The sequence below is a fragment of the Phoxinus phoxinus genome (genome assembly GCF_949152265.1).
Source record: "Phoxinus phoxinus genome assembly, chromosome: 19".
Lineage (NCBI taxonomy): Eukaryota > Metazoa > Chordata > Actinopteri > Cypriniformes > Leuciscidae > Phoxinus > Phoxinus phoxinus.
In genome coordinates this window covers 10,038,871-10,057,224 of record NC_136894.1, presented here as the reverse complement: position 1 = coordinate 10,057,224, position 18,354 = coordinate 10,038,871, and the positions used below count along the sequence as shown (strand labels likewise).

The 18,354-nt window shown below is 39.0% G+C and overlaps 1 protein-coding gene across 3 annotated transcripts; it reads right to left on the bottom strand.

The window, feature by feature from the left end:
* Nucleotides 1–402: 402 nt before the first annotated feature.
* On the bottom strand, nt 403–16,466 carry bag6l (BCL2 associated athanogene 6, like). Of its 3 annotated transcripts, none has more exons than XM_079591435.1 (25): nt 16,306–16,466; nt 15,658–15,737; nt 15,357–15,474; nt 13,487–13,716; nt 13,284–13,355; nt 12,325–12,447; nt 12,083–12,240; nt 11,599–11,728; nt 11,304–11,510; nt 10,989–11,217; nt 10,713–10,775; nt 10,075–10,382; nt 8,889–8,967; nt 8,468–8,811; nt 7,640–7,922; nt 7,387–7,556; nt 5,799–5,852; nt 5,613–5,715; nt 4,708–4,832; nt 4,479–4,613; nt 3,582–3,650; nt 3,060–3,254; nt 2,716–2,823; nt 2,451–2,597; nt 403–1,396 (listed from the first exon to the last, which is right to left on the bottom strand). In XM_079591435.1, the coding sequence occupies exons 2-25, from the start codon at nt 15,733–15,735 to the stop codon at nt 1,301–1,303; spliced, it is 3,624 nt and encodes a 1,207-aa protein (XP_079447561.1). In that variant the 5' UTR covers nt 15,736–15,737; nt 16,306–16,466; the 3' UTR covers nt 403–1,300. The 3 variants fall into 3 exon arrangements, with proteins under 3 accessions (XP_079447561.1, XP_079447562.1, XP_079447563.1); XM_079591436.1 differs by having other exon boundaries at nt 10,713–10,772; nt 16,306–16,446; XM_079591437.1 differs by lacking the exon at nt 10,713–10,775 and having other exon boundaries at nt 16,306–16,446.
* Between the last annotated feature and the right edge of the window lie 1,888 nt (nt 16,467–18,354).

Sequence of the window (18,354 nt, the reverse complement as noted above, 5' to 3'; positions counted from 1 at the left end):
TTGTGATGGCTGCTGAAAATTCAGCTTTGCATTTAATAAATTGCATTAAAAAAATGTTATTTTAAATTGTAATAATAAAATATTCATATTTTACAAAATATTTTTGTTTAAATAAATGTAGTCTTGATGAGCATAAGAAACTTCCTTCAAGAACATGAAAACATAAAATTTACCCACCTTAAACTTTTGAACTAATAATTTTATGTGTATGTTTTTTAATACAATCTATTTATTTTAATGATAGTACATTATTTGCATATACATAATGATAATCTATTGCTAAAAAATATTTTTTTACTGGGTAACAGGGTTACAAATTAAGCCTAAATTAAGTTGTTGTTCAGTAAGGACACTTATGTTTCCCATAAATTAAAGAAAAATATTTGTTTGTTGTTGTTTTTTATCAGGGTTGAATGTTTCGGCTAGATGAAACATAATAGATGCAAAAATCGACAAAACAGTTTCCCTCCAAATTATCCCAATTATTACATAATATTTAATTATTACATCTTTAAAAAGGTAATGCAACGCCAACTAGAAACCACTTAAAAGTCATTGTGTACGTTTTAAAACTAAACCATAGCAAAGGTGTTTCTTTAATATTAGTGACCAAACATGAAGGCAGACACAGCTGTTTTTAAAACTAGTAATTCTAGACTTGGATCATTTTATTCATAACAGCCACATTCATGGACAACATGATGCTTTTGGCATGCAAAAAATAATAACAAGTAACAGCTCTATGTCATCACTATGACTAAAACACTTCCAGTCCTCAGTGACGAATGTGCAGTGCTGTACATCTAGTGATGCTCAACATGTCTGCACCTTGTAAACATTCATCTTGGCATCCTCTTTATCTACACATTGAGCAGGTCAAGCTGGAATGAATTAGGTTTTCTTCATGTAAATATGTCTAATACAACAGCTATTATTGTCAATATTAAAACAACTTAGTACAACAATGTACAGCTAATATACAATGGATCCATGAATCCCGTCAGTGTAAAACTGACTGATGACTGGTGACATCTAGAAAGACTTAAAGATGGACGCCATGTAGACGGAAGAAAGACTAGTTTCTTCTGCCTCTATGGCCGGTCTAGTTCACCGGCTCTATATTTAGTCACTATCCACACATTTGACTATGGCAGACATCTGAGTTATGTGTCAGTTACCGATTTCAAAACAACTGGGTTCCCTCAAGGCATGACACTATTGGCTGTTCCATTCGAGACGTCATGGTCATGACTGTGAGCTTGACAGATGACAAGATAGATGTGTAAACGGAGCTGTCGGTTTAACAGTCTTCAGAAAAAGCTCTGTGGGTGTTGGGAAAGCGCTGGTGGTTGTATTCTGGATCCTCACTCAGTCTTTTCTTTATATCACTCTTCACCTGGAAGACAATTAAGGATGAAAAGGGTTTTAACATTCAGAGAGCAAGATCACAATGAATTCTGCATGGTCAGCTTTCCCGTAAGAAAAAAAGATCCCGTCTCACAAAAGAAAGAACAGATTCTAAACTGCCTGAAAAGAGACGTCAGTAATTCCAGTCTCACTTCCTGTTAAAAACCTATGTAGGTTTCTAACAAATCTGCATAATGCCAGCCTGTGGTCTTCATTGGCTGCCTGCGAACAACATCTACTTTGACCCGCCCACAAACACGTTAGTTGTAGCTGGGGCCTGGAAGAATTTGGTTCATGTTATCGACAAGTCGAGAACATTTTGTCTTCTGCACTACAAGAGAAAGTCAACTTTGCATGTACTTCAAAAGGATGAGGACAATTACTGTTCATATCACTGTATACAAGTGCTGAGGAAGCATCCAGAGCTGAAATTCAGACATACACTGTTAGCAGTAGACCAATAACAACAGACTGGGCTATCTGACCAATCAGAGCAGAGTATGATCTCAGAAAGGAGGGTTTTAAAGAGTCCTTTATCAAACACTGTGAGAAAAAAATTGATGCTGCAATGATTATTGAAGATTAAAGTAGTTTTTACCTTTGATGCCTCTATTGTAAGAGACCCACAAAACAAAATTAGGAACCTTTAAAATAGCATAAAAGGGGCACTTTAATATCCTGAACTAATAATGTGGAATTGTGGGAACAGGACCTAAATTGAGAGAGGGTGGATATGAAAATTCTATGGGAATAAGATGAAACTCACAGGAACGGGATGGAAAAAAATCTGTCCTAAGGCTAAAAATATAACAATAATTTGTATTAACTGAAATAAAAAAACTTTAATTTTTATACTTTTTAAAAAAAAATCTAAATACAAATAAATAGAAAAAACGAATTAAAAAAATGACGAAAGCATATCACAAAATTACCAAAAAATAAGCTAAAATGAAAATGAAACTATAAAAATAAAAGCTAATTCAAAATATCAATAAAAACTACAATGGTCTCCGGATACTTTAGGTGTGGTTTTAGTTTCTTACTTGTTGTGTGTATGCTTCCTGCAGCTCTGGTGCCTCCAGCTCCCCCTCTAGGCTGTCTGGGGCAGTAACAGGTCGTACCCCTGCTGTCCTGGCAGCTCGACTCACGGCTTCAGCTAAAGAGAGGTGAGGACCCTCTCCCTGTGCGGTCTGTGAACCACATCATGAATGCAAAGGAAGGATATCTGATCAGTGCAATGTAGTTTCAATGAATCGTTCATTCATTCATTCACTCACGTATTGAAGTGAATGTAGTTTGTGCACATACCTTCCTCCTCTTGGCTGGCATCCCGTGCAAATACGCATCAGACAGAGGAGGCTGTGCTTTCATCTTTCTCTGCGTCAACATGTCATGTCTTATGATGGGTACCCACTCCTGATTAACACAAATATACAAACATTCTCTTTATTAATTATAGATTAGGGATAATAAACAAATAAACTAAATAGAGTCATGATTCTGATAATAATTATTGGTATTAGCCAGAATTTTAATAACAGTGCATTCCTGTTCTAGCTCTGTTATCTTTGAGGTCTTTGTGTACAACAAATGCTGACAAACTTTTAGCAGATACACTGAATCAATAGACAGAGTAGACAATTGAGTCTCACGGGTGGAACAGTTGCTGCCCATGGCTCCGCCTCTCCAGTTGACTCGTCCCTGTCCGCGGTTGCCATGGCTACCGCTCCTCGCAACACTTCTAACGATGGCCTGCCGGGTGGTTCATCACCATCAGCAGTGTCTCGTGAGGATGCCATGACTTCCTCTGCAGTGGTGGCAGGAGCAGGAGACAGACCCTCTTCCATCTGGAATATATAATTACATATTACTATCACAACATAGAGTTAATAGTGCAGACCCACACCTAGATGTATTATCAATGTTTAAAACATTTAAAACAGTTTTGCTGCTGAAAGTTTTTGTGGAAACGCAAAACTTTACATATTTTTTTTAACATTATAAATGCATTTACTGTCACATTTACCGGTAGTCTATTTAATGTTCTTACTGAAAAAAAAAAAATTTGTACTAAAAATTCGTACCGATTTCAAACTTTTTAAAGTAATATAGTGTATACAAGTGTGTATATAAAGTTGCATACATTTTCATATGTTGTACTCGTTGAAACGTACCTCAAAATTCATGTCATCTGACTGGTGGCTTGCTTGTGCATCTGACTCTGTTCTCTGAGACGACTCGCTCTGTACATGAAAAAGATAATAGACGCATATTCAGATCTGTATTCTGTGGCTCAGTTTGGGAGTGAATCCTGATGAGGGTGTGAATCTAAATCAGAGATGTCCAAACCCGTTCCTGGAGGGCCACTATCCTGCAGAGTTCAGCGCAACATGAACTAAAAACACCTGAATCAGCTGATCAAGGGCTGTGTCGGAAATCTGAAATGCGTCTGTCACTATTTGAAGGGACACCCATTTGTAGTGGTGTCTGAAACCATATTGGACATTATTGTGTGCACTCAATTAATCCCATAATGCACCGCAATAACGAGTGTACAACTAATGTCCACTCACTCAATGGCTAGAGAATACATGGATGGATCACACCGAATGAATTCCCACATCTCACCAGAAGATGGTGCTCGCAGCTGAATCATCCATCCATTTTCTCACCACTGGTCCAATGTGGGTACAGTGTAATTTCATACAGGTATAAATTCCTTTTTAATTAATTATTATGCATGCTAGTTCCTATGACAGAGTCTAAGATACATCTTTTTGCTACTGGAGCTGCCAGTTTGCTAAGTTTCAAATTATTATTAAAGAGCAAACACTAACTATGCAAAAGTGGCAGCCCTTCCGGCGCACTCAGTGTCCAAATTGGCTCATTCGTTTTCATTCACTCCTTCAAGTGGACTATATTAGTGGAGTAATGTAGGGAATAGTGATTGAGGGTATAGGGGGTGATTTCGGACAGCCTAGAAATTTCCAGGCAAGTGGGTTGGAGCTAAAATTTGCAGGACGTTGGCTCTCCAGGAGCAGAATTGGACACACGTGATCTAAATTAAGGACCTGTGTATAGATGACGTAATTCTGGATCTGGTCCTCAGTGATTGGGTTGTGCTCTAAAATCACATGCAGCCTCATGGTCATCATACTGGTCAACCAGTTCACCAGACTGGGGTTCACTTCTGCTGACATTCTCCTCTGATGAGCGAGGAACAAAACATGAACGCATCAAAAGATATGCATTTTATGCAGCACCAAACCATCTTCATGTGGATGAATCAATGGATCTTACAATTCGGTGGTTGATGACAGTGGTTAAAGCTCTTTGCTCTCCTCTTAAGCAGAACAGATTGAGGGCCAAACACTCAAACAGACCCTGAGTGCACAGGTACAGCAAGCGCTGGCCAAACGTGTTATCTGGAAACACATTAGAAAAACAGTGTTGTTGTTAACCAAAACTATTACAAATTGTTTTTGTTCATTTAAAATAAAGCTGAAATAAAATATAATACAAGTATTACTTGGAAAAACTTGGCTAAAATTACTAAAACAAAAATAAATGCAAGGGGTCCTGAACTGCAATTTTTCAAAATGTATACTGTTGGCAAGATTTTTACATTTAAAAAAAAAAAACATTCTAATTTAGAATAGGCCATTTTCTATTCTGTTTTTGACCCTCTCTTGAAAATACTTTGTTTTGATAGGCCGGTTCAAGTCGAACAAGCCTAAAGCAATAGTGACACTTGGTAAAACATGGCACTATGACATCATATTGAGACAAAATCTAAAACGAGTCATTTTGGGACCTTGGTTTCAATAAAAACTGTTTTTGGCCTAACAAGGAAGTTTTGAGTTCTGAAACTTACAGGATATTTGTATTGTACAATGACCTCTTATATGTCAAAGATCAAAGTAAATTGGATTTTTAACTAATGACCCCCTAAAGCTATATAGAAATATAAAAAAAAAATATATAAAACTAAAACTAATAAAAAATAAAAATAAAAGCACATCAATAGTAAAATTAAATGATGAAAATAATATAAAATAAATGCTAATTAAAATTTTTAATAAATACTATAATTGTATATAAATAATACCAAACACTGATGAGAAAGTTTCAAAACCAATGTTTGTTAAGTGGAATTTGAATTTCAGTTTTTGGGTCTGTGTTTGTGTGGATAGTGTGGTGGTCACCTGTACAGCGCAGAACGTGAGTAGCCATGCGAGTGAACTGTTGTCTCAGGAAGGATATGTTGGTTTGGATGATGTCCACCCTCTCTCGAACAGTCACAGTGGACTTGAAACAAAAAAGGCACATGGACAATCAGTTTGTGTCTGATGAACAAAATGTTACAGGATAAATCAGCAAACAAGACTTACAAAACTCTCCGCAATGTACTCCTCTAGTCCATTGATCAGATCCTCAGAAGCACTCTAAATAACAGAAACAATACCATCAGCCTTAGCAACATTCATTCAATGGGAAAGTGTTGCTTTGTAAGTGTAAAGATCAGTTTTACTCTGTTCGTGATACTATTAGAAAGGAAAGCAAAACCAAAAATTTCCAAACAAACTGTTGTGGATCTCCGAGCAACACACTGGTGTTGGGTTACTCAATGAATTGCCTTTTTATAACAAATCTTTTGAGTGAATGCTTCAAATAACCCACTCATGAAAATGCTCACTTGGTTTGTTTCTGAACGAATCAGCCATTTTGAACAAATCTTTTGAATAAATAGGTGTGTTCAACTTGAATTGGCGCAGCGATTTTAAAGCATACAAAGCCATCTGCTATCCTATTACTCTCGCAGTACTTTGATATCACAGACCAATCGGTCTGTGCAGCGCAACTTCCAAGTCGAACTTAAGAATTTGACATAAAAGATGACAGTAGTTTTAAACAGCTTGTCAAAAGCAAACTTTCCAGAAAAGTTTGCTCCAGCTGGAAAAAAAACCCTTTCAAACTACCATTGGTTCATGGCGATTACGTTATAAGTAAAAACGTGAACACACTGGAGAGTTGCTTTATAGTAGAAACTTAAACTGTAATTATAATTGAAAGCGACATAGCTTTAAAGCAATCTATTGTATAAATTACTATTTAAAAAAACTCATGCACTCGTGACTGGAGTGCTAAATTGATTTGGGAGTCAGCTTTAGGTAAATACCGCTAAAAGTTTGTACCACACTGAACATATCTGACAGTATATGAGATCTTCATGTAGAACTGATGTAATGAAGGTCAAGTATAAAGTGTGTAATGAGGTCAAATACCTAGGACACTACATAACTGATGACCTGTCTGATGATAGGGACATTCAAAGACAGTATTGTATGTTGTACGCACAGGCTAATATGCTGACTCGCAAATTTAATATGTGCTCAAATCTGTAAAGACCACACTTTTTAAAGCTTTTTGTACTCCAATGTACACTGCCCATTTGTGGCGGCGCTACAAAAAGAGCAGTATGCAGAAACTCAATGTGGCATATAATGATGGTATGAGGCTGCTGCTTAAACTGCCATGATGGAGCAGTGCAAGCGAAATGTTTGTGAGTGTTAAGGTTTCCATGTGTCCTGCTGTACTCAGGAATCTCATGTACAGATATATGTGTAGATTGACGGAGTCATATAACAGCATCATTGCAACACTAGTGAACCCTGCATTGAGCGCTGTTAGGTTCACTTCGAGACTGTGGAACCATTGGCGTTTTAGTTTATATGCTAATATTTGAACACTATTTTTTTGCATTGTGGAATTCTGATTGGTGTCATTTCTTATTGTTGTATGTATTTTACATAAATCATTTCTTATTGTTGTATGTATTTTATCTTGTATTTGTTTGTCTTTGGTATGTTTCTGTATAGTGCTATGGCCAATTTTTGTGTGTGTCCTGAATAAAGAAAATGATGATGATGATGATGATGATGATGATGAAGTATGAAAGCGGCGTGAGCTCAGACTCACAGCTATGTTGGCATCATTGGGCTCTCGGCCCTGCAGATAGTGCTCAGTGAAGAAGGCTGTGAGCTGGGGCTGGATGCGGCTCAGAGGCTGAGGATTACCATGCAGCAGCAGAACCATGTCCACCATTGAGAAACTCTGACAAACCAGAGACAGCAGATCTCCAAAAAAACCTGCCAAACCAACACAGACAGTGAGTCATAAATTGTGGCATTGTGCTGTCTGAGTTGCGCTACATGAACACAGAAGCCCTTACCCACTGCATCTCCAGCTCCCGGCGTGAAGAGGTTGCTGGTCTGGGAAAGTCTCTGGATAAACTGGGCGATGCTCTCAGTGTTGCCTTGGCCAGCCCCCAGAGAGCCCATCATGGTGGACAGGACACCCTGCACGATACCAGTGAAAAGCTCGGGGCTGAGGGTCTCTCCACCTCCACTGGGAGGCTGAGGGGCAGTAGTGGGGGCGGCTCCTGAAGGGGCAGGGGGTGTGGCTTGTGAGGGTGGAGGCTGCTGGTTTGGTGGAGGAAACACAGGCTGACCAGACTGGAAAGAAAACAGGGCATTCAAATGGAGATTGGAGACATTTGGTAAGATCAGACTGCAAAGACAGAGAAAAGCACTAGTGATCGACCGATATTGATCTGATGGTGACTGTTGCACTGGGAATACTATTTTTTCAAATAAAGACTAATTTTACTGACAGTACACAGCGAATTTGACATGAATACAACATAGCAGCCAAATGGATATAGCACAGCATAGTTTGAATCAAGGATTTAAAGTTTGTCGATCATGTGTGTCTTCAGAGACAGCTAAACTCTCTTTGTATAGAATTCACACCATTAAAAACTCATTTTTATGCAGTCTAAAATTGCACACTTCAGAAGATCTCACAACTGCATCTCAAAAGTTTGCAAAACCAAATGTTTATTAGATATTCAAAAACGTTTCTTTGTTTAACTGATGCGTCGTCAAAAAAAATCCCGCTGCCATCACATCTGGCAAACAGAAAAACTTATCGGGCGATGCCAATAAAAATGCTACATACTATTCGCCGATATATCGGTATACCACAAAAAAAGACCAACCTGAATGAACTCAGACAAGCCTTGGATGAACGTAGGGACACCTGGAATAGTCACTGTAATGGAGGGAGCAGCACCTCCAGACACCCCTCCACCAGCTCCCGCAACTCCTCCCAGGAGAGAGCCCAGAAGCTGAGCTAGGTTATCTCCTGGGTTGCCCTCTTGGGACTGACCCACAGACGCAGTGTTGGTGGTATGGGTGGACGTCTGACCGGATGTGTTGGCAGAGGTTGGAGGAGCAGTGGAAGAAGAGAAAGAGGAGGAGGAAGAGGAGGACGAGGAAGAGGTAGATGCGGAAGTAGAGAAAGAGAAAGACTGGGAGGATGAGGTAGAGGATGTCTGGTCCCCTGACAATGGAAAACATAACATGTTTATAAGCTTTGTGTTGCATAACACAGGAACTGAATAGGCAAGGACAACTTACCTGTGTGCAATGGCATCAAAAGCTGCCCAACCAAACCACTGACCATCTGCGTGAGAGGAGAGGACATCATAGGATTGCCCTTGATTGAGGAATGCAAATGGAACTATGAGTTTTACATGTCTCCAAAATACAATGCAGGGCTCGACAATAAGGACTGCCTAATGGTCCTTGGTCAGCGTGAAAGAAGCTCAGCACGGAATTGTCACTGGCCCGATCGAGCACAAAAAGTTTGCGCATGTGTTTTTAAGTACCGGTAATGACAATTTAAGCATTCAACCAATTTTAAACCATTCAAGCTCAAGACAAGAAAGTGAATTCAATTCTGTACTCAAGTGAGCAAATACTGAAATGAGTTCTCTTTCGTGTCTTCTTGCACTTGAACGGACAAACACCCACAAAATTATGTCAAAATGAGTATCATCATAAACACAGTCAGTTATCATAAGTGAATATACACAGTTGAGAAAGAAAATGCATGTGTATAGTATATAGACCTGTGCATTAGGTCTTAAGGCCAATTCAGCATGTACAATCAGCGAAAACAAGACGGCAACACACTCCGAAATGGGTAACACACTGGTCCGACAAAACTCGCCAAAGTGTCGGTTGCCGTCTCTCAGCGTCTGTCGGTGCAGTGTGAATTGGCCTTAAGACCTAATGCACAGGTCCATATACTATACACATGCACTGTCAGCGTGGTGTGAATTGGAGTTTAAAGTGACAGCAGCAGTGAAGAGAAGATGCAGTGTTATTTTACATTTGCTTACTTTATTTAATTAAACCTGAATACTACTGTTTAGACCAACCTGAAAAACTTAAAGCACAATTTAATGTGTACCTTTGTTATGTTATGTTTCTTTGTGATGTTGCTTCTAATTTGTTTATTTGTTCTTAATTTATTGGCGACTGCTTCCTTGTCTTTAATAATGTTTGAAATTTATATGAATTGGTCTGGTAGTTTTTGCCATGTTATTGAAATTGGAATTGAGAATTTCACTGGCATCTAAAATGTATGAGAATGCAAAGTTACATGGGTCAAAAACAATGAAAACAGTGACGATATTTATTAGTTTTTTTGGGGTGGGGCCAATTGAAAAATTTGGAAGGGCAAGTAAAAATCTGAACCACTGTTCCCACTAGGTCAGTAGAAAAATAATGAATTGAGCCCTGTAACAAAGGTTCATACTTGATTAGTCTGTTGTCCTGCTGAGGGAGGCACTGTAGCGCGCAGGTTGATGGTGGCCCCCCTGGTGTTCATGGGTTGGGGGACGCGTGGGGATAAGGAGGGGCGTGTGATAACCACCCTGGCCTGAGGTGGCGGAGGGGCCAGGTTTTCTCCACTCTGGGCATTTGTGCCAGCAGTGCCCTGCTGCTGCCCCTGGTGTCCAGCAGAGGCTGCAGTTGCCATGGCGACAGCCTGCTGGGAGATCTGATGCATGATGGCCTGCATGAACTCTGGCGGCAAACCTGGAACGTGGATTGGCGCCGTGGTACCTTTAGAGAACAGATACACAGAATTCAGTGAAGAGATCCTATTAACAAAGCTGACAAATGAAGACAAAGTCACAAGACTACAGACAACTAACTAACAATAGCTGCTTTACATCCCAGTGCACAAATAGTGCTTAATCACCACTCAAACTGACATCCTTTTCTCACCCTCCTGTTGTTCCAAACCTCTATGACTTGGGTTTTAAACAACATGAGGGCCTGCAAAGGATGGTACAATGCATTTTTTTTTGAGTGAACTATTCCTTTAGACACATATCACATGTAAATGTTGGCACAGCAGGTTATTGACTACAGAGAGAGGTGGAAACTAACCAGTCTCTCCAGCAGCGCTGGGGTTCTGTTGCCTTTGGCCCTGCGATCCACTGTCTGAATCTGCTGCACAGAAATGCACAGATCAGTGGCTGGCAGTTACACTACAGCCACCCATTCCAGGTCTGAAAGCAACTATTTTAAATCGTAAAAATACGAATGATGAAGAAACATATTTGGGATCTTTAGAAGTGAAGCAGACCAGGAATGGGCAGCACGGCTGAAACACAGTGCTAAAATCACTGGGGTCTGATTGTGTGGGTTGGTTTGTTGGCATACCATCCAGGTTCATCTGCATCATGACCACTGGCTCCATGGTTTGGTGAGTGATTCTGATCACTCTTGGAGTCCCCTGACCGTGACCTGCCTGTTGACTGGCTCCATTTGGTGGAGGAGGAGGTGCCTGACCCTGTGGCTCTGATTGGTTGCTGGGCTGTGAGGGTTGGGCCTGACCCTCGCTTGTCTGTCTGCTGTTTGAAGTCATGGTCACAGTGGAGCCTAGGTTCACCTGGAAGATGACATATTTTGCAAGGTTGACTGTTTGATATGAACAGTATGAATTAGTTTTGAACGTATAGTGGTTGGTTAGCTCACCGGAATGGGAATATGGGGCAGTCCACTCTGCAGCACGACAGGGGGGGTGGTGTAGTGAGACATCGGTCGCACCACATGCAAGTGTCGGGGAGGCTGAGCAGATAAGTTGCAACGAAGGTCACTCAGAGACACCAATGTATTGCCAAGGAGATGGAGTGACTCTCCAATCAAATTGAGAGTGCGCTGATCTTCCTCACGTTCTTGAGTCTGTCCGAGAAAACAGCTTTTCAGTACATGAACACTGATATTTATAGCACATGTCAATTATGTAGCATTACAACTATCTAGAGCATACATTGTTATTGTAGTCAGCAGAACTAGCCGCTCCAAGGATGGAATGTGTTCTCTCCATGAAAGGACGAAGGCGCTCCTCCACCCTTCGCACCTCTGAAAGAACCTCCACCAACTCTAAAGGGCTTGGGTGACTGTAGAGAAAGAAAAATGTATTGGAGACGTGATCTTTGACACAATCAGAAAATGGAAACAAGTTAATATGTTAAATAATACTTTCATTCAGCAATGATGGATTACGCAAGGACAAAAATAGACAAGGACAAGACATTTACAAGACGGAAATAAACACTTTTCTTTGAACTTTCTATTCAAAGAGTCCTGAAAACAATGCATCACTGGTTTCACAAAATCATTAAGCAGCACGACTGTTTTTGAAATTCAAAACCACATGAATACGACAAGTACATTAAGCGATTGGTATGTCTTTTTCCTGTTCTTTATCATGAACACTTTATTTGTCTTTGACCCTAATATACTTCTCTTACTTGGGTCCAGAATGAGTTGTTCCTTCTGCCTGTGAAGGAGAGGAGGAGGAGGAGGGTGGAGGTGGGGAGCTGTCCATTGGTTGTGCTGAGAATGATGATGATGATGATGGCTGAGAAGGTGCTGTCTCCTGCTGAGATGACGGTTGATTTGATTGACCCTGAAAATAAGCAGAAACATTATTTATGTACAAGTAAGAAATCAAATAAGATTGTTTTACTTGATACAAATGTTTGTTCTGTACCTCAAGTCTGTGGATTAAAGCTTGAGTCTCTCGCAGCAAGCTTTCAGCCAGCTGGAGCCTCATCCTAGGCTCGCTCTGCACTGATTGGTCCACGTTGATATGGACATCCACAGAGCCACTGCTCTGTGAGAGGAAATAAATGACTGTAGATGTGTCCAGAGATAACCTTTTGTTTTAAACAATAGGCTGCGACAACACAAAGCACAAGTATTTCTGAGACAAAGATTCAGGAACACTGCTTATAACGTTCATTATTATGTAAATATACACTGCCCGGCCAAAAAAAAAGTTGCTGTTTGGGTTTAAAAAGGCAAATGTTTTAGAGTCTATGACTGGACCATTCTTGCTGTGATTATTATGTTTCTAGCATGTTGTATGTTTGGCAACAGTTCTTCTAAATCTAATTGATGGAGTGTGTAGCTTTTCATTTCTTAAACAACCATGTAGGAAGACACATCATGGCCATATTCCAGAATTACAATGTCAAGATTCATCAGGCTCAAATTGTGAAAGAATGGTTAGGAGGGAGCATGAAGAATAATTTTCACACCTCTGAGTCCAGACCTTAAATTCATTGAAAGTCTTTGGGATGTGCTGGAGTAGATTTTACAGAGTGCTGGACTCTTGCATTGTCAATACAAGATCTTGACCAAAAATTAATGCACCTCTTGATAGAAATAACATCACAACATTTATTTCCATCAAGAGGTGTGTCGATTTTTGGACAAGATCTTGTATTGACAATACAGGAGTCGAGCATTCTGTAAAGTCTACTTCAGAAATGAAAAACTACATGATCCATCAATTAGAGTTAGAAAGAAGAACTGTTGCCAAACATATAACATGCTAGAAACATAATGATCACTGCAATAAAAGCCCAGTCATTTGCCTATTTAAATCCAAATAGCAACTTTTTTTTGGCTAGGCAGTGTATAATAAGTAAAATTAGGATGACTTACTCCAGTGCTAGTGCTTACTCTAACATTACGTCCCATTTCTCCAACACCAGCTAACATTTGCTGCATTGACATCTAGAGGGGTGAAGAAATTTATATTTTCTTTGATAGCAGAATCACTCATGTGTATATTACAGTGGATGTCTGAGGTTAAGTGATCATGTATTGCAAACACATGTCTCATGACGTAAGGAAAGCACTGTAACCTGTATTTGCTGCGAGTCCATGATGTTCACAGGCAGGTTAAAAGTGCCCAGCATGACATAGTTGTTTGCATTACGGTCATGTGAAGTTCCTGGAAAAGTGGTGGACTGAGAGGAGGTGGATCCCCCATCCGTTGCACCCGAGGAGCCAGAAACTCCACCTCCTCCACCCCCAGACTGATTGCTCTGAGGTGGTGCTCGCTCCACAAGATGAATGACCTTCCCATCAACATCTGAAAAACAGAAAGGCTGTGATAGAAACAAGCTTGATAGAAATGTATTTATCATTCAAATCGCACAGACAAAAAATACAACTATTAAAAAAGGAACACAGTGGAGATCACTTTTATGCTGTGCAGAGAGAGCATGTGCTAATGGTTTTAAGGTTGGGAAGATTAAGTAAACATTTGTGGAAAATTGGGTGGAAAAGGTATTCAAAAAAGAAAGGGAAAAAAACAACTCTTATTGGGGATTTCAACTTTAAACCAATGCAAGATCATGGAAATGTCAAATGAAAAAAATAACCAAAAAGGATAAATAACCAGCAGATGAAAATAACATGATTATTCTTAAAGGGTTAGTTCACCCAAAAATGAAAATAATGTCATTAATGACTCACCCTCATGTCGTTCTAAGCCCGTAAGACCTCCGTTCATCTTCGGAACACAGTTTAAGATATTTTAGATTTAGTCCGAGAGATTTCTGTCCCTCCATTGAAGCTGTATATACAGTATACTGTCCGTGTCCATAAAGGTAATATAAACATCATCAAAGTAGTCCATGTGACATCAGTGGGTTAGTTAGAAGTTTTTGAAGCATCGAAAATACTTTTTGGTCCAAAAATAACACAAAATAAGACTTTATTCAGCATTGTATTCTCTCCCGGGTCTGTTGTCAATCCTTCACAGTTACGCTGATGGCGTAAGACGCTGATGACGTGTTATCTGGTGCGCCCGAGCTTCATTTATAGACTGAGGGAAACGCACGCTGTAAAAGTGTCTCATCCGCGACATGCACATTTACGCACCATTAAAAAAATGATATCCACGCAAACAATGTAGAATAGCTTGAATATAGCGTGCGTCTCCCTCAGACTGTAAACGAAGCTCGGGCGCACCAGATAACACGTCATCAGCGTCTTACGTCAGCAGCGTCACTGCGGAGTCCTGAACGCAGATTGACAACAGACCCGGGAGAGAATACAATGCGTAATAAAGTCTTATTTTGTGTTATTTTTGGACCAAAAAGTATTTTCGATGCTTCAAAAACTTCTAACTAACCCACTGATGTCACATGGACTACTTTGATGATGTTTATATTACCTTTATGGACACGGACAGTATACTGTATATACAGCTTCAATGGAGGGACAGAAATCTCTCGGACTAAATCTAAAATATCTTAAACTGTGTTCCGAAGATGAACGGAGGTCTTACGGGCTTAGAACGACATGAGGGTGAGTCATTAATGACATTATTTTCATTTTTGGGTGAACTAACCCTTTAACTAATTGAAAGAAGCAGCCATTGCGATCACGTTTAAAATACAATTAATCACGCAGCCATACTTTGTCTGATTTTGCCAATGAAAATATTATATATATATTAGGCTATATATAATGACTACTCCTACTTTTTGTGCCAAAGAAATATATGGTACAAACTGTAAGAGTAGTATGGGGAAACTGTCACCTGTTTATTACCTGAATGAATCAGTGTTTGGAACGAAATGGTTGCGTGAACGATCCAATGACTCGATAATAAAAAACGGTCACCTGTCCACCAACTGGTGCAACAAAAACGGACAAGCGCAGTAATACAAACATTGAAAAGTACTGCAAACGAGCGAAAACAGACATCAAGCCGTGACTCACTGTATTCTGCAAGTGTCCTCTCATCCTGCAGCACTTTACCCTGGTAAATCAACCTCTGTTTATCCACCGGGATTTCAACGGAGGAAGCAATGTGCTCTTTAAACTGCTTCACTGTCCACTGAGAGAAAGAAAGAGAGGTCAGATGGTGAACTTCAACGTAAATGATGTATCAATGTGAAGTGTATTTATCAGCAGTATTGGTTCATAATCTACAATGACACTTTGTGAAGTAAGGTATTTGGGTTACTCATACAAAATAATAATTCTCATACAATTTCTCTTGATAAACTAGAACACACACCTCTCCCCTGACAGTGAACGTCCTGCTCTGGGAATCGAGAGTTTTCACGGTCACCTCTACGGCTCCTGGTTCCTCCATGACTTGAAGAGGATGAAAGATGTTTCCAAAAATTATTGCAAGCTTTTGTATTACCAATTAACTGCTATGTAACACATCATCTACACTGCTATCGATAAAATCAGAACCCGTTTAAAGCAAATAAGCTGACTAACGTTAGTTTTACCACGTATTTTGACGCGATAGAAACGTCGTAAGTTGACAATCCAGCTTCGTTGATTATAATAGGAGGGTTCAGTTATCATTGTGTCTCTATAGTAACGTCGAGCGCTAGTTCGGAAACGTAGATGCTATCAGTACAGATGGGTGAAAAATAACAAACGTCGTAACACACCCATATAATAAAAACAATCCACATTGGCGTACTTCATTTTAATACTGCGTATAAGCTAAAATAACCACACATATTATTAAAAACACAAATATTTTAAACTTGTCATACATTATTGCTGTTGTTAAACTAAACACCACGGCTACAATATGTACCAGGCTAACAACAGTTGTTAATCGGTTGATCATTCCAGGGAAAAAAATAACACCAAATATGAATAGCAGCAGTTCATAGGAAATGCAAAGGATTAAACACCTTACTTTTAATGGATAACTGTGGTAGTTCGGCGATTTAAGTGTTATTTATAATATTTTATCCCACACACCGGTTATAGGGACATGGCTAGCTACACAGCTAGCTAATCCCAATCCCAAAACGGTGCTTTGCCAGGAAGTGATGTCATGTTCTCAAAATAAATCGCGATTTCAAAATAATGTTGCGTTTATTAAATTGTTGTTATTTGTTGTTTGTTTATTATACAATGTTATATGGTTATATATATATAGCAGTTAATTGGGTGGCTTAGGGTTAATGAAAATCTTAGTAATTTAGTCATAAACATGTCAAATTAAAATAAATCAAATTATAAAAATTATAAATAAATAGTTTGAAAGACAAAAGCTTTCCCTAAAACAGACAACGTGACTCACGAGTCACATAGTTTTTATTGTCTATTTTGGGGCATATCCTTTTATCATTTATGACAGCCTGGTCTGTCTTGAGTGTGCTGGTCACATGATTTGCTTCAAGTTTTTTGTGATGTCAGCCTGACCTAAATTTAACATGGCTGCCAGTGTGGTGCAGAACATTCAGAACATTCCGATTAAGTAAATAGTGAGAATCAGGTGATGTATAGGATATAATTGTTTTAAACATACAGTGGCAGTAACAGTTAACAGATTAATGACTTGGTCCTTTTTTATACCCTAATCAGGCAACGTGACTCAGGAGTCACAATTTATAAAATCCAAAATATATATAAAAATTTCAAAAATTCTTTTGGATATGTTTTATTTAAGTCCAGATGATATAGAAAATTACATTGAATAATTGTTTGCTTATCATTTTCCACTCTTGCCTGTTTTAGGGTTAAATGACTTATAGATCATTCAAATTATAATTAATGTGTTCATTAGGAGTTCAATATGCAATGTTGAGAAAGCGCTTCTTAATTCTGAAATGTTTTGTGGCCTCTCAATTTTTCATGTAATTAGCCACCTAGTGGATGGTCTGTGTGCAATTTCATAAAACTAGAATATTCCTGCTTTTTTAGAAAGGAAAATTTAAGCCATGACAAATAAGAATTAGGGCGAATCAATAAATTATGAATGCATTACTGCCACTGTGTGAACAATATGTAATAATCAATATAAAAGTAACTGTAGTCTGTATTTTAAAACTTAATATAATCTGATTAAGTAGCCTACTTCATTTTTGGAGTCAGATTACGTAATCCAGATTACAATCAATTACTAATTTACTACCAGCACTGCTGACAGGCATAAAATGAGATCAGCATCTCTTATGAAAGGGCAGATATTACTGGTGTATATTTTCATCTACTTACTCTAACATTCAACGATTATAATTGGGGAGATTGAGGAATAATAATTGCATTTAAGAAGTTTATTTTGTGACAAACCGAGGGAAATATTTGAAAACGGAAAGCCTTGCCAGCTGATTGCTTCTTGCTTGCTTCGGCAATGGGAGAAGCTAAAGTGCAAGTTTTAATGTCATTGGCTAATGGACTCCTGTCGTTTTGATTTCAGCAAATCACTGTGGGTGGACGCAAACAGCTGAGTTAATATTCATGAGCCCAACAGCCTAAAAGGCAATGAATATGCAATATACCTGAGGTAAGACGACGTCATCAAAAAAGACTCATCCCTGACTGTTGCGAGTTATGTTGATCAACAAATATTTTTTTATATATTTAAGTAACTTCTATCCTGTAGTTATATCCGGATATCTTATTTTTAGTCTTTTTCACAAAAACAGTGAATGACAATGTCATTGTCAGACTAGACTGACCTTACTGCAAAACCACAAACCAGTTTAGGCTGGTTGAAGCCATTTTTCAGCAGGGGTGAAATGATTGGCAAAAAGCTCAGAGCGGCCTTAAAGTGTACCAATTTGTTGGGAAATTGCACTAGTGAAAATGTGTGTCCCTGATGGAAGGTCTACGTTTATACAATTCTCCCATCACACTTCAGATGTGCTACTGCCCTGCTGCCATGACAACAGCATTTATCATGACATCACCTCCCTAGAGTGACTCATACTGCACAGGTCTGCATAAAAAGTGAACC